The 14,423-nt window shown below is 41.4% G+C and overlaps 1 protein-coding gene across 1 annotated transcript in view; it reads right to left on the reverse strand.

The window, feature by feature from the left end:
- Positions 1–14,423, reverse strand: part of GRIN3A (glutamate ionotropic receptor NMDA type subunit 3A) — a 68,330-nt gene that overhangs the window by 32,092 nt on the left and 21,815 nt on the right. Inside the window, exons 2-3 of the mRNA XM_054653344.2 lie at positions 10,249–10,853; positions 3,439–4,486 (exon numbers count right to left, since the gene is read on the reverse strand). Of these exons, the coding sequence (XP_054509319.2) occupies positions 3,439–4,486; positions 10,249–10,853 (1,653 nt within the window). The remainder of the gene's footprint in view (positions 1–3,438; positions 4,487–10,248; positions 10,854–14,423) is intronic.

The raw sequence follows: 14,423 nt of genomic DNA on the forward strand, positions 1-14,423 counted from the left end.
ATGGCAGCTGGGGGGAACCAGGTGGTTTTTAATGCCTCTTCCAACACAAACCATTCTGTAATTCTGTGATCAGACCATCCCCAAGGCAGGCTCCTGGTCTGCATGCCTGGCAGAGGAATATCTGAACCTTGGAAAGAACTCAGCTCTGGCTGAGTATCTGGCTGCTGGGCACTCTGACAAAGAATAATGGTATAATATTTTTGTGCAAACTAAGAGGTGACATTAGAAGAAAAAGTGAGATGAGCCTGTGTGATTCAGATGAGAGAAGAGATAAGAGTAGAGGAAATTATACAAATACAATGCTTTTTCTCTATGTCCTCTGTCTATAGACAAGCTTTTAAACTTCTTTGCCACATATTGTAGAGAGTTTCTTAAGAGGGATTCAGGACATGGATGCATGCTCCATCTGGGCAGCCAGCACATTTATCCTGTAGCTATCCTGTCTCCTTGTCCTCAAACAGGAGGCTGATCGCATGCCAGTGGACACAAAAACTGTATTTGTCAGTTTCCACTGGCAAGAGATGATGTCTAAAACGTGTACAGTTAGAAAATAAGGGGGGAGGGGGCAGCTCTGGCCCCAAACCACCCATTTTCTTAGAAGAATTAGATTTTAAGGTGTCAGAACATTGCTTCAAGATCTCAACAACCTGGTGTACCTCCTAGGAAAGGGGGCAGCCACCTTTGATGGACACTGCAGGAGTGTGGCTTTAGTGACCTGCCCTGGTTAAGACTCTTACACAGAAAATACATGGCAAGTTCCCCAAATTCAAGACACATTCCAGTAAATTAATTCTCATTCCTCACACTGCTTTCCTTCTGCTCTGGTTCCTGTCTCGCTGGCTGTTCCTCCTTTCAGCAGCTTGATGATATTTCTATATTCTCTTCTATATCATTAGTGCTTTTAAAGGTCCAACTGAGATAGCTCTAATTCTGTCCTTCCTGACTGTTCACAACCTTAGATGGGATTTGCCATTTATGGCTGACAGCCTGAAGAAATTACATGTCTTACATCACCTCGAGAAAGCTGCTTCTCTATTTTGGGCTTTGTTTCTTAAATAAATTTCAAAAGCACAGTACAAAGGACACATGCATACTGAAAGCAGCAGAAGGATGTTTAGAAGTATATTTAAATTAAAAATGTTATTTCTCTCTCCTGCTGCCTTCTTTTTGAAATGAGTCTCCACCACTAAAAAGAAAGAGGTAAATATATCTGGGAAGAAAAACCCAAGCATAACATCTTTTAGTCACATAAAATTGCTTTAAGTAACCAACTAAAGTGGTGCCTGTAAATGTGTGACTGCTGTGGCCCAAATATTTCCTAAACCTAAGCTTTAACTCTTAGAGAGAACTTTGAATAGCCATAGCTCAGGCTCTTGTGTGAACAAGGTTAAACCAGTGCACTTTCTATTACAACTACTCTTTCAGACTAAGACTTTGGAGGCTAATGCATGAATGACACACACAAAACTACTCTGCAGCTCATGCAATGGCAGGCAATCTTCTTTCCTAAAATCTGTGTAGTCTTATTCCTATGATGGGAGCTGGTGACTACTCAGAGGCTTAGATTTATTCCATAAAGCAGGGAAGTGCTTTTCTAGGAAAGGCTAGTAATCCCACTGAGGTAATGGAATCACTGAGGCTACTAACCAGGAGTCATCAGTGTTTCTGTTCTGGACTAAGATCTGTGTCTGCAGCACCTGACATGCTTCAATGTTCTGCACTAAGCTTCAACAGCACAGATTTAGAATAATTTAATTTTCCTTGGGGCTGCTAGAATTTTCCAACACCTGTTTTAAAAACATTGCATGTGGTCACAGGAGTGATGCTGAAATATAGTATGTAATCTGATGCAATTTGATGGATGAGGAGATGCCCATACAAAGGTAGAAGCCTAAACTAATTTTTCAAACCAATGTTGTGGCTTCACACAATGGTGTAACAGAGATATCCCTGGAGCTGGGGAAATTCAGCTGAAACCTCTCATCTGCTTCTTCAGAATGCTTTGAGGAAATCATATATAATGGATTTCTATGGCTTGTATTGATCAAGATATTAATGCAATATTTATGATATTTTTTGTTGGGAGGAGAATGGCAGATTATTAGAAGCAATTTGCTTTAAGCCATAAATCAATTTTGGAGCACATTGGGTGAGCCACAAAACGGTTGTTCTTTGTTTATAACATTTTTTGGTAGAAACCATCTAGTTAACACTGCAGGGAGTGAGTCAGGCACTGCTCTTGCACAGTTAAAACTGTCTGGTCATCAGCCTGACTGTGAGGTTTCACTAATGGAACAGATGGAGCCTGGCCTTTGTTGTCTGGAGGGGCATATGTACCATTTATCCACTCAGTTTACAAAAGCAAGATGTATGCCCTGTTCTTGTGTTATTAAAGTTACTTTTTTATAGTGGAACAATCTAACAGTTCAGTCCCTTGAGACAAACACATGGTGGATGGTTTCTGTACCAGCAGTTAGGTCATGAGTACAAAACTGGGTAATACAATCACACCTTCACTGCAGAAAGTGCCACATGAGCAAGGGAAATCTGCTGCTGCCATTGTGTCCCTTGGAGTGGCTGCTGGGTGCAGAGGATGCTCTGGTGTCACCTGCAGCCATCCATTCTCTCTAAAAGCCATTCTGCCCCTTGTTTTCCTGATCACTACTTAGTGACAAATAAATTAAGAGTAGTCTTAGAAAAGGACTGGACTAAAATTCCAACTGAAGCCTTCTTGGGAAGGGGGAGAGAGCAGGTGGAGGAAGTTCTGGAAAGTCTGAGTTCTTTGCAGATGGGTTGTCTACAACATGCTCATCTCCTCCCATGATGGCTCCCCAGCAGAAACTGCACTGCAAATCAAATGCCTGACTACTTGTAAAGTGAATTCTTCTGTTTTGAAGCATAAGGCAGGATTTTTCAAAATATTTCAGTTCTGCTATGTTTCATTTAGCATTCATGGGGAATTTTGCCAACACTGCCTTTGCCAGCAGCATTATGACCAGTGAAATACTTGAAAAATCCTACCTAGAGAGGATCAGTGGTTTCGTCTCGTTCTGTGAAGTTGTTTTGTTTGAGTAGATTTCAGGATGGCCTGGGTCATCCAACTGATTTAAACAAGTCCCATCAAAGGGAACTTGGAACTGAACTCAAATCCTTAATCTTCAGGTAGAACCAACTATTCTTCTCTGCAGTGGACAGTATCAGAATACTTCATCTTTCTCCTCACCTTCAATCTTTTAAATCCTTCCCCCTACACTCTTATGGGTGTTTAAAGGTCCTATCTCACTGAACTTTCCTCCTGAAATGCCACCAGGTTGTAAGTAACTGCAACCACAGTTTTCCACAAAGATTACTTTCTGATTTTGTTAGAAACCATAAATTATGCAGCAGTGAATTTTGAATGAAGAAAAGGCTGAGTTAATAACAACAGACATGCTTTACCTTTGGGTCATGTATTCCAGAAAGTTCTTCATAGATCTTCTCTCCCACCATGACAGCAGCTAGGTTGGCTGTGTATGTCGACAGGCAAAACAAGCAGAAAATAGCCCAGAGATTCATTAAAAACCTTCCAGTCCAGCACTTTGGGGGTTTGATGGCAGCTGTTCTTCCAAACAGGATTGCGTAGCAGACATTGAGGGCAGAGGAGAAGGAGAACACTTTGTTCCTGTTCCTTCCCCTAGGGGTCATTCCAAAAGGACTTTTCCACTCATACAAGGTGAGGAATACAGCTGTGATGTGAAGAGCAACAAATATCCCCAGCCACATAGTCCAGTGAAGTGGCCACATAAAGGCTCCAATAGGAGCTGCAGTGTCTTTGGTCCTCACCAAAATCCCCAAGCTGGTTGAAAAGAAAGGGCTGGTGAAATCAATCACTTGGCTTCGGGCAGTGTTGATGCTGAATGATGTCACTGCCATGTGAGCTGTACCAGCAAGAAGGTCTCCCACCAGCCCAGTCCAGTGGCCATTCTTCCAGGCACCGTATTTTCCATCCCCAACAATGTACAAGTCAAAATCAAAATTCATATCCTCAGCCAGCTTCTCCAGCAGGTCAATGCAGTAGCCATAGCAGCACTTCTTCAGCTCATTGGGCACGGTGTCATTGCCCCCTTGGAGGGTTTCAAACAGGTTGTCCAGCACACCTGAATCATTGGTCAGCGGGTCCAGGCACAGCTGCCCTGCTGGGCAAAGACCTTCATCATCTACATCCCTTGTGAAGACAAAGGGATGCTCAATCAGAGTCACCACCCTCAGGTGCAGCCGGGTGGGGTGTTGCATGTGACTTTTGTGTCTCTGTGCCTGTTCTGGCCATATCCCATAGTCCATGATGATCTTCCCTTCTTGCCAGCTCCCCAGGCGCGTCCACATTGGATTTCCAACAGGGTCATGCTGCAGATTCCAGATGAAGAAATTATTTTCTGAGCTGACAATGGATGAGCCCTTTACCTTAATGTGGCCACTGAGACCATCAAAAGTTGTGTTGGCTAAAAACCTGTTGGAGAGAGAAAGCAGAGGAGTCAGAAGCAGACAGGTGAATCATGAATTTGTGTTGAAGAGAGTAGATGGGGACGTTGCTGAACACCTGGACCATTAAAAGAACATAGATCCTATGGTACAAGCAACCAGCCACATAATTTATGACTAAATTATATAGGGCTCCCCTACTATCTAATGCAAATGAAAACTCCTCGGGAAAGATGCATTTTTTTATTTACTAGAAAAAATGAGTAGAAGAACAGTAATTTTTTCAGCTACCTTTGCCTCACAAACTGATGAAATACAGGTTAGTTCTAAGCTGAACTCACCAGATCTGCTGTCACTTTCCTAGATAAAAATATATATGAAAATGGAAGAGTGGAAATTATGTATGAAATGTCCTTCCAAGAAAAATGCTATAATCTCAGTAAGATCTAGCTTACATAAGAGGGGCTACTGAAGTGCTGTCAACAGCTTTCAAGCACTCTCAAGTGAACCAATCTGGATTCAAAAATGCAAATTTGGCATTGGTAAATCACTGTTAGACACTTCAGAATAAAGTAAAGGAAGAAAGTGAAAGATGGTTGCTCTAGGACAGTCAGTTTGAATTCTTACCAAAAAAAAACTGAAAAAGCATTTTTTTAAAAAAATGTGCAAAAGTAATGTTCTTAAATGTGCAGTGCAGTGCTGCCATTGAAGGAGAACTCATGAAGTGCGCCAGCTTTGCACTGCACATTTTGTATTGAGAATCTGGGGCTTTTACTATTCCAGATACTGACAATTAAGTTGTATTTCCTTTGTATTGGAAGGCAGTGTTTGCTAGTAGCTGTCCTTCGTGCCTGTTGAATTCAGCTTCTGGCAAGCCACCATCAAAGAGGCTAAAAACGACATGGATTAAAGAGCTGGGAACTCAGTAGGAATTAAGTGTTTGAAGCAGAAAATCCTTTTCAGTGTGAGCACCATGACTAGCTGAACTGCATGCTGCTAACAGCAGAACTGCTATGCATTTGGCAGGGGCTGCACAAGCCTTAAAACACTGGTTCCATTAAAAACAACCGAGTTAAATTGTTGCTAATATGGTGCAAAGCAAGTTGTGTGCATTTTTTTTCAGTAAGAGGCATTCAGAAGACCGACTACTCGGCTGTCGTAGCAGAATATAGCACTTCACATTAATCCTGAGAATTGGATGAAAGTAAGTGTTGGGAGAAGTATAAAGGCTGTCATTCCAGCCTCAATAAGGAAGACATAAACTTTTAAGTAGAGTTAACTGTTTATCAATAGTTACAGAGGAAAAAAATAACCTTCAATTGATTTGAAAACAATAAATCAGTTGCAAGTGTGTGTACATCCATACTTCTGTCCAGTCTCTACACTTTGTTTTGTTGACTTTTGATGATTTTTGATGGGGTTTCAGCAGTTAAAACTCTGCACTGTTTAAGTTTCAAGGTCATACAAATTTTAGTCCTTTGCAAAGGCAAATTTATGAAAGTTAATGTTTTAGTCTTGAGTGTGGTTGTGTCTGTGATAGCCTTCTCTAAGGCAGCTTCACAGTTCTTGCTCAGTCTCCTTTGAGTAGGTTGACTTTGGAGAAAGATGACACAGACAATACTCTCAAAAGCAGATGATCTGTATGTGTGCTAGCTTGGGTCTGGAAATCACACCTCAAAACACAGACAGGCATTTATAAATTTAAACATATATAAACTATAAATGCAGTTTTCATGTTTTAAATCCTTTACCATTTAGTCCAGTGTTAAAGGACACCATAGCTCCTGTAATCAGTGGTATCTGCCACTGTTTGCCCACTCCTTCTCTCCTAATCCATGCTTCCTACCTGATGGTGTAACTCCCTCTTTGTGTATGTAAACACTATCAAGACAAAGTTTATGGGAGCAGGCAATCTTTAGCTCTAAAGGAAGGTTTATGCGCCCATAAACTTGTTTGGGTTTTATCTCTCTCTTACTTTTATCTCCCTCAGTCTCTGTAAAAAATTGTGCAACTTCTTTACAAGCCTTGCTGGGCATACAGGCAGAAGCCATCACTGTGACAGTAACAGTAAAACCATTCCATGTGTTTAGATGGACCTGCATGAAAATGTTTTTAGGAGATGTGCACAAAAAACGTAGCAGTTCACAAAAATGTCAACACCAGAGGGACACAAGTCCTCAGGTGGAATAAGCTTGCAAAGTTCTCATGAATTTGGCCCCATGTTGCTAATACAGCATGACCTGGGCATGAGAATACTGCAAAGCAGGTGCTTTGGGAGTGAGTGAAGCCATGGAACAATTCATTACATTAATTTTCTGAAGGTGGAAGGAGACCACTGGAATTAATGCATGCTGTTCCCTGACTTGTACAGTAGAAGTGAGCATCCTCAGGAGGGCAGAACGAGCCCTCTGAACCCGTCCTGTGGTTTCTGTTAGGAGCGGGTACCTGAGAGAGATTTAGCAGCATTTCCATGTACAACTTCACCACCTCATGGAATGGGTGGCTTATCTTTGCAGCTGATTTGCATGTTCTGTATTTTTTCATAGAGACAGAACATGAATCAAAATTAATGATGGGAACCATGCTGGAGAAGCATTTTAACAGCATTTTGTTTTATATGCAAGCAGCTGCGGCTGCTGAGCATTTGCATGCACTGTGAGCAGCACCAGTGAAACTCATGCCAGCAACTTCAAGTGAAAACTCCTTTACTCAATAACTTTAGGAAACAGATAAGAGGCTCTGACTACACTTCTTAAGCTAGAAATCTCCAGTGTGAATCTTTGGGAATTACAAGTGTTGGGTACTGCACAGACACGCTGGCAGTATCTGAGCAGCGCTGTTTCAGAAGGGCTACTGACAGATCTGTATGGAAAGACAGCCTGCACAAATTTCAGAAGGTGAAGGACCAAATCCTCAAGTCTGACAGCTGAATGAATTTTCTTGATGCTGTGTCAATATATGGGAGCTGACGTTCACACTGACAGTCTATGATAACTGCATCAAAGCTTTATCAGAGTCACTTCAGTTTGAACAATGAGTCCAAAGTGTGTCATTTGCTCATTTCAGCTTTGTTTCTCATGTGCTTTGTTACAAGAACCGCTCCTTAGACCTTTAGCAGCACTACCACTCTCCAGTAGCAGTATCTTTGTTGTATATTTAAGAATGATTTAATGAAATTATTTTCTCTCAATCTTGATGGATGGGTCATGATTTAATGAAATTATTTTCTCTCAATCTTGATGGTTGGGTCATTCCACCTCTCTTTTTGGGAAGCTTACTGGAGGCAAGAACCAGAACTGGCATGGAAAAAGAGGAGGTTCTGGGGCGAACTTTTAGTAGCCTTGCAGTCCCTAAAGGGACTGTAACAGAGCCGGAGAGATCTCTTACTGATAGAACAAGAGGAAATGTCTACAAACTGCCAGAGGGCACGGTTAGATGGGATACTGGGAATAAGTTTTTCCCTGTGAGGGTGGGGAGGCCCTGGCACTGGTTGCCCAAAGCAACTGTGGCTGCCCCATCCTTGGAAGAGCTCAAGGCCAGGTTGGACAAGGCTGGCAGCAACCTGGGATATTGGAAGGTGTCCCTCCCCATAGGAGGGGGTGGAATGATGTGATGTTTAAGGTCCCTTCCAACCCAAACCATTCTGTGATTTTATGGACCTATGAAATAGCAGGTTGATAAAATTACCCAAGAAGCTGAGTTAAAGCTGTAAAACTAATTAAAGCTATAAGACAAGATGGGGCTTTGAAATTTTAATGCCTTGTTCCATCAACAAGGATGCTCCCGTGAGCAGGCAAGAATAGATGAGGGAATCAATCTCATTGTAAGAGGAATAATGGACAGTGACTTACAACAGTAAAATCTTCAGGGGGTTGTACATCTATACCCCTATCCATGCAGATACAAGCATGCTTTGCCATGCACTAGCTCATTATTCTGCTCCTGGGTTCACTTAAATATCTGCACAGCCAAGGTATGAGATCAGTGCTGGCAGAAGAAGCTCTGGCTGTGCCAGAGAGTGGGGCTGCTGTTCATCCACCCTTTGCAGAGGGGTGAGGTGAAGGCATTGCTTCTCCCTCATCCCCTTCTCCATCCCCATGCACAGCAGCTCCAGGCTTCCCACCAAGACATACGGGTTCATTCAGACAGGAAAATGCACTCATTACTAAAAAGCAGTTAAGCACCAGACAAAATATTCATCTTTGGGGGCTAAAAATGCCTAAGACCCCTGGTGAGATGCCAGGTTGGTCACAGTGAAGCCACTCATCAGCATGCCACACCTGAGAAATTAATGGCAGCACTCAGAGTTAATAGTTGTGCTGCTGACGCAAACACAGTTCTGGCCGTCAGTACCTGTCTCGCTCAAACTCTGCAAAAACAGCTGCACTAATTTAGCACAAGGGTTTCTCTAACCTGTTATTTTCTCTTTAATAGGGTTCACAAGCAAATGTATAGGGGAAAAAAAAAGGCTAAACATACAATTCTTTCTTTCACTTCCACAATACCTTTACCAATATGAAGGGAAAAGAAATTTCACAGATGTGAAATTGCATATTGTCTCCCAAAATATAACAAAAGCTAATGGTTCTCTATAGAGAGCATCCATGATGAATTATTTTTCATGAATACATTTAAGTGTTTTATTTTTGTTTTCCTTTTTTTAAATCTCTTCTTCAAACCTCAAAAAGCCTATTCATAAAGCTGCTGTCCTCTTGTTACTCTAAGAAGTCTCCTGCTTTTACTTTTCAGTTAAAATATCCAGAATAATGTGGCAAAATAAACATCACAAGTCACAGGGTTATTGTGAGTCGGTCCAGTGTTTATTTCCCAAGCCCTCTTCCATTCTTTGGAAACAGGGAGTTTTTGACTCTGAATGGACAAGTGGACTAAGGAAATGTTGGGGTCTCAAATGGTTATGTTTTGAGCAGAGATGTTAATAATGTATTCATTATTGTGCAGACAAATCCAAAAGAAATTATGGTTCTCAAAAAAAGCCTCAAGAACTTTTATCCTAACTCTGTCCAACAAAATCTTTAAATTGAAAATCAGATGTAATGGGGGGAAAACATGCAACAGTTGCTGGATGTAGATTAAGTGATGAATTAAAGTAGTTACCCAAGATACTTTTGCTTGTTTTCAAAAAGATGCAAGTTTTCCACTCATATGTTAAAAATTGAATATTTCTAAACAGGAACACACAAGTAGTTTTGGGAATAGCTTCTTCATAGTGTCATGTAGCAGAGACAGCACTTTGTACTTTTGAGTGCTCTCACCAGAATAAACCAGACAAAGGTGCATCTTTTTCCTCTCTTTTCCATGGAAGCATATTCTCAAGGGCTACTAAACATCTTTATATTGTCCGAGGGCTTAGACAGTGCAAATATTCTGTGTTTTGTACACTCAAAATCTCAGAGAATTTGACAGTAGCCCACCTTATAAAAATAAATATAAATACAAGATTTACTGACCCATTTTCTGACCCATTTACAGACCCAGTCTGTAACCTAGCCTATGCTTACTATGTGATCTCTACTTCTGTGGAACATTGTCTTCTTCTACCAGAATCTCTAAATTTTGGCTTCTCTCCCACTGTGGCAAAGTTAAAATTTCATTATCTGCCCAGAAGTAAAGAAGCGGGAGAAAATACTGAAACAAACATGTTTGTGAGGGAGGGTAAGCAGCATGATAGCTAACCCACAGAGAATGGTGGGAGGGAGGGAGAAGAAAATTATTTTTCTTGCAATACAGCAAATATTACCTAAGGGGGGAAAAAAAAAAGGAAAAACTTACTTTGACAAATACTGGCCTGAAGTGATATTCCTCTCTTCTGTGTCCATGCAGTTCATTGTACTTGGAATGAGAGCCAGCTCAGGCTGGATCATGGTGGCTGCTGCCACAGCCCTGGCCACCAGCTCCATGGCATCCTGCACGTAGTGCTCGAAGACCGACTGAGTTGTCTTGCCGTGAGCGATGAGACCAAGGGGCAAACCTTCTGTCCTCAGCTCTTCCACGTTCTGTGAATCCCCAATAATCCAGTGCAGCTCTGGAGGCATCACACCAAACTGCGTGGTTATCTCAAAAATCCTCCGTGTTTTCTCCATGTCACACCCAAACATCACCATGGTCGATGTCGTGTCTTTGATGCTCTCCAGGTAAAACTGCAAGTAGTTCAGAAGGTCACTGGTTGAAGTGAGGTTTGCTGTGATGTTTATAATGGACCCCAGGTGGAACTTGGAGCTCTGTTGTGTGAGGAACAGAAAATCTGTGATGTTCCACTCCTCCTGGCACAGCATCAGGCTGAAATTGTACCAGTTGTTCATTGCAAGGATTGAGAAAGTGACATCAGCATCAGAACTCAGTGAGTTTTCTAAGCTCATCTGCAGGTGAAGGGGGTTCTGTGGTTATAAAAATGAAAGACAATGATCAGAAATGTACTGGACACCAGCTAATGAGTCTGATTAATTTTTATAGACTCCTTTAGTTCAAAGTAACCACCTGCCAATCAACAGAACTGTGTGAGCAACAGGAAAATTTACACCCACCCAGCCTAAATGGACTGTGATTCATGGGCTTCCTCTGCTAGTTTGACTCAACTGCAGCAGTTATTAATGAGCCTGTTTCTGAGAATATGTTCTTCTTTCTACCCACTTGTCCTTTTGGATTTCAAAGCATTCTCAAGCAAAGATTTCCCCGCACCCCTAACAGGGATATGAAAAGGTATTTCCTTACTGCTCAAGTTCAGCCCATTTACTGACCCATTTACAAATGGATGCTGAAAGATTCATTGGTAAATAGTAAAAAAAAAAAATAAAGAAAACCCCTCGGTTGTTTTTATTATAACTCTTTTTTGTGTGTATGTGTAGTGGGGGGATTTTTTACAGACATATGAGTAACCTAATAAAATGGATCACAGTCTACCACCAAGGCACATCACGAACTGCCAACAACACAGGACAAGTTACTCAATGCACAAGAGGCTAAGATATGCAGACTCTGATTTCTGAGCTGGAAAACATTTGATAAATAAGCATTTCATACTAATTTTTTTCCATGTCATTGATGCTATTATAGAACTAGACCCATTATGTTTCCCAACACCACTGCCCTTGGCTTTATCCTTTCCAGAAAAGGAAGGAGGATTTGAGGCTAATTCCTCTGTTCTCTTAAGGTGAGTAGTTATTATTTGATCATTCTTTTCCCTTACTCTCATTCATCTCCTTTCCCTGGTCTTAAAAATATTTTTTTATTTAAAGTTTTAATAAGAAAGAAAAAAAGTTAAATAATTCAAGCAATTTCTGGCACTTGCTATGAAAAAATTCTCTGCCCTACGAAAGTGTTTCTACCCGGCTTTCAGCTAGCATATTATATATTACTCCAACTTTTGCTTTTCAGTTGAGAACTTGACAATCTTCCCTGTAGCTCTCCTAAAGAAGTTGTATCACTTTACACTGGCATTCAATTCCAGCCATGAGACTGTCCAAAAAATGTCATGTCTGTTCCAGTGCACCTTTTGGTCTGTGAGATCTTTGTTGTGACTTTATGTCAGCATCTGTCTGTTTTCATGTCCACTCAAATTGTATATTACCCTACACAGGTACCTGGATTTTATCTTTTTATCCATTATGTTACTAAACACTTTAGGTCTGTTCATCCTTCTCTTATGTCCTCTGTAGTTAATATGTATTATGTGAGGAACCAAACCTTTTCAAAGTTGATAAAAAATGTCATTTTGGTTTTAAAAGTACTTTACTGATAATAACAGGCTTCAGTGTGTATGGATCTTAGAAATGTCATTCTGAATTCAGAATAATATGATAATGAGTCAATTTACACTAGTTTTATTAAATAAAACCCCGGGCACTCCAACACAGATGTAAGGGGTGAAATCACAAAAAAAAAAACCCAAACCCTGAAGAGCTATGTACTGGCTATAAGCAGCAAGCCCTCATTGTGTTAATTTGCAGCTACATGAACTCATCATCTGTTTTCCAGATAGTTTAAATTCAGAGCTTGATAAAAAGAATGCTGTAATTGAAGATGTTCTCAGTTCTTTTTGTTATCTCTTGGGTTTGGTACCTGTGGCCCTTTTTTTTTTTTTACCAAGATGCAAGAACAAGCTAATTAAACAGAACACTGTCCACAATCAATGCACATCATGTACTGCCAGCAAGACACAAGAGGGATGACTCTTTGATAAAGGACAAGTTACTCAATGCACAAGGAGCTCACCTGTGCAGAATTTCTGAGTTCTGAGCTGGAAAGCATTGCCTACTAATTAAAACACATGATAAGTTTAGGAGGGAAATAAAGCACTGTGCATAGAGGGTTTGGGAAGCTGGCTTGAATAAACTAGTCCCTGCAAACTGAATCACAACAAACTTTTTTCTGAGATTATGAGGTATTCGGGTAAATTTACTCCAGTCAGTCTCTCCCTGTAAATAGATGGGAGTAGAAAGGATTTGCCTTGTCCTCTTTGTCCAAAATTAGGGAGAAGTAGAAATATTTTGTACACAATGATTCACCTCCCATCAGCCAAACTCTGCAAGCTTTAGTTAATTCGAGTGTTAATGCCAGTGAGAAGAAATGCTTTTCAATATACACAGAACACCCTCTGTGCACATACAAAGGACAGCACACAATCTGACCATTCCTCTACAGGGAGCAGCAAACACCTTCAGTATTTCAGAAGGATAACATCTCAAGCACAGTATTATGGCTGTTATGGGATGGGCTCAGGGATCAATCAAAGAAATCTACCAGATGCAGAAAAACGACCAGAGAGTGACAGATGTTTGTAGTAACAGCTGTGTCCATACTGCTGCATCAAACAGCCCAGAAAACAAAAAACAAACTGGAGTTTTTGTACAGCTTACCCTGTCCTGGGTCTGGTTTTGGCACCTCTCAGACCCAGCACATTTGGGGAGTAAGAGTATCCAGAATATCCCAGTAGGGATAAGACTGTGTGAGCACTTTCTCTCCACTTCACCCAGCAGAAGATCTCTACGTCCTGATGCCAAAACCAGCACACATGTGCAGTTTCACAAATGCAAGACTGCTTCTGCTCCTCTACAGAACCATTCTTCCTATATTAGAACACTCTGAACTGATGAAAACCCACACCCAAAGATCACTGAGCATTACCCTGCCTGCCCCCCCCCCAAGCACACACAGTCCAGAGAAGGTGCAACTCTGCCTCAGGGCCAGAAAAATGGAAGCACTACACATACTCGGCAATGCAGGTGAAGGCAGTTTCCACCTGACTGGGAGTTCTCAGGTTCTTGAAGGGCTGGACTCCTACAGAACCACACCCAAGGCATTAGTCCTCCAGAGCTCCAGCACTGTGATCCCAGTCCTATGTGCAGCACACCTGGATGTGTCAGCACGGCCCCAAAGCCCATTCCCATGCTGAGACACTCCTCCTCCCTGAACAGAGGAATTATTTGGGATAACCTGGCTTGGACTGAGCCTGCGTGTAGAAGGGCTCCTCGGAGTGAGACCATCTGTGCTTCAGCCATCACCTTCAGGAGCCCACATATGCATTGGCAAAAGCACTTATCATCACTGTGATTTATTAGCTGCTAAATTCCCTGCTAGGATGCTTCAAAGATAAACATTCAGCTCTGGAAAAGCAGCAGAGTCTCTCTTCTCTACTACAAGTATTGGACGGCAAACCTGTCTTCAGAATTTTTCTGATAAAATAGTGTACATAAGATTTAGTCACCAGGCATTACTTCTGCTAAGATTTCAGCTCATTGTCTCTGCATACCATGAGAACATCCCTGTAGGTGTTGGGGAGGAAGAGTAATCAATGTTTCCTTTGTACTGGGACTGAGGGAAGGGAATGCTTCTTTTGAGATGTTTGGATTTTAAGCCTTCCTAATTATATTTTGAAAGGTTTATTTGCAATTTGTATGGAGGTTGCAGTTGAAGAAAAATACACAGAAGCCACATTTCAGTAGAGAGCC

Source organism: Agelaius phoeniceus, chromosome Z (assembly GCF_051311805.1).
Source record: "Agelaius phoeniceus isolate bAgePho1 chromosome Z, bAgePho1.hap1, whole genome shotgun sequence".
NCBI classification, from domain to species: domain Eukaryota; kingdom Metazoa; phylum Chordata; class Aves; order Passeriformes; family Icteridae; genus Agelaius; species Agelaius phoeniceus.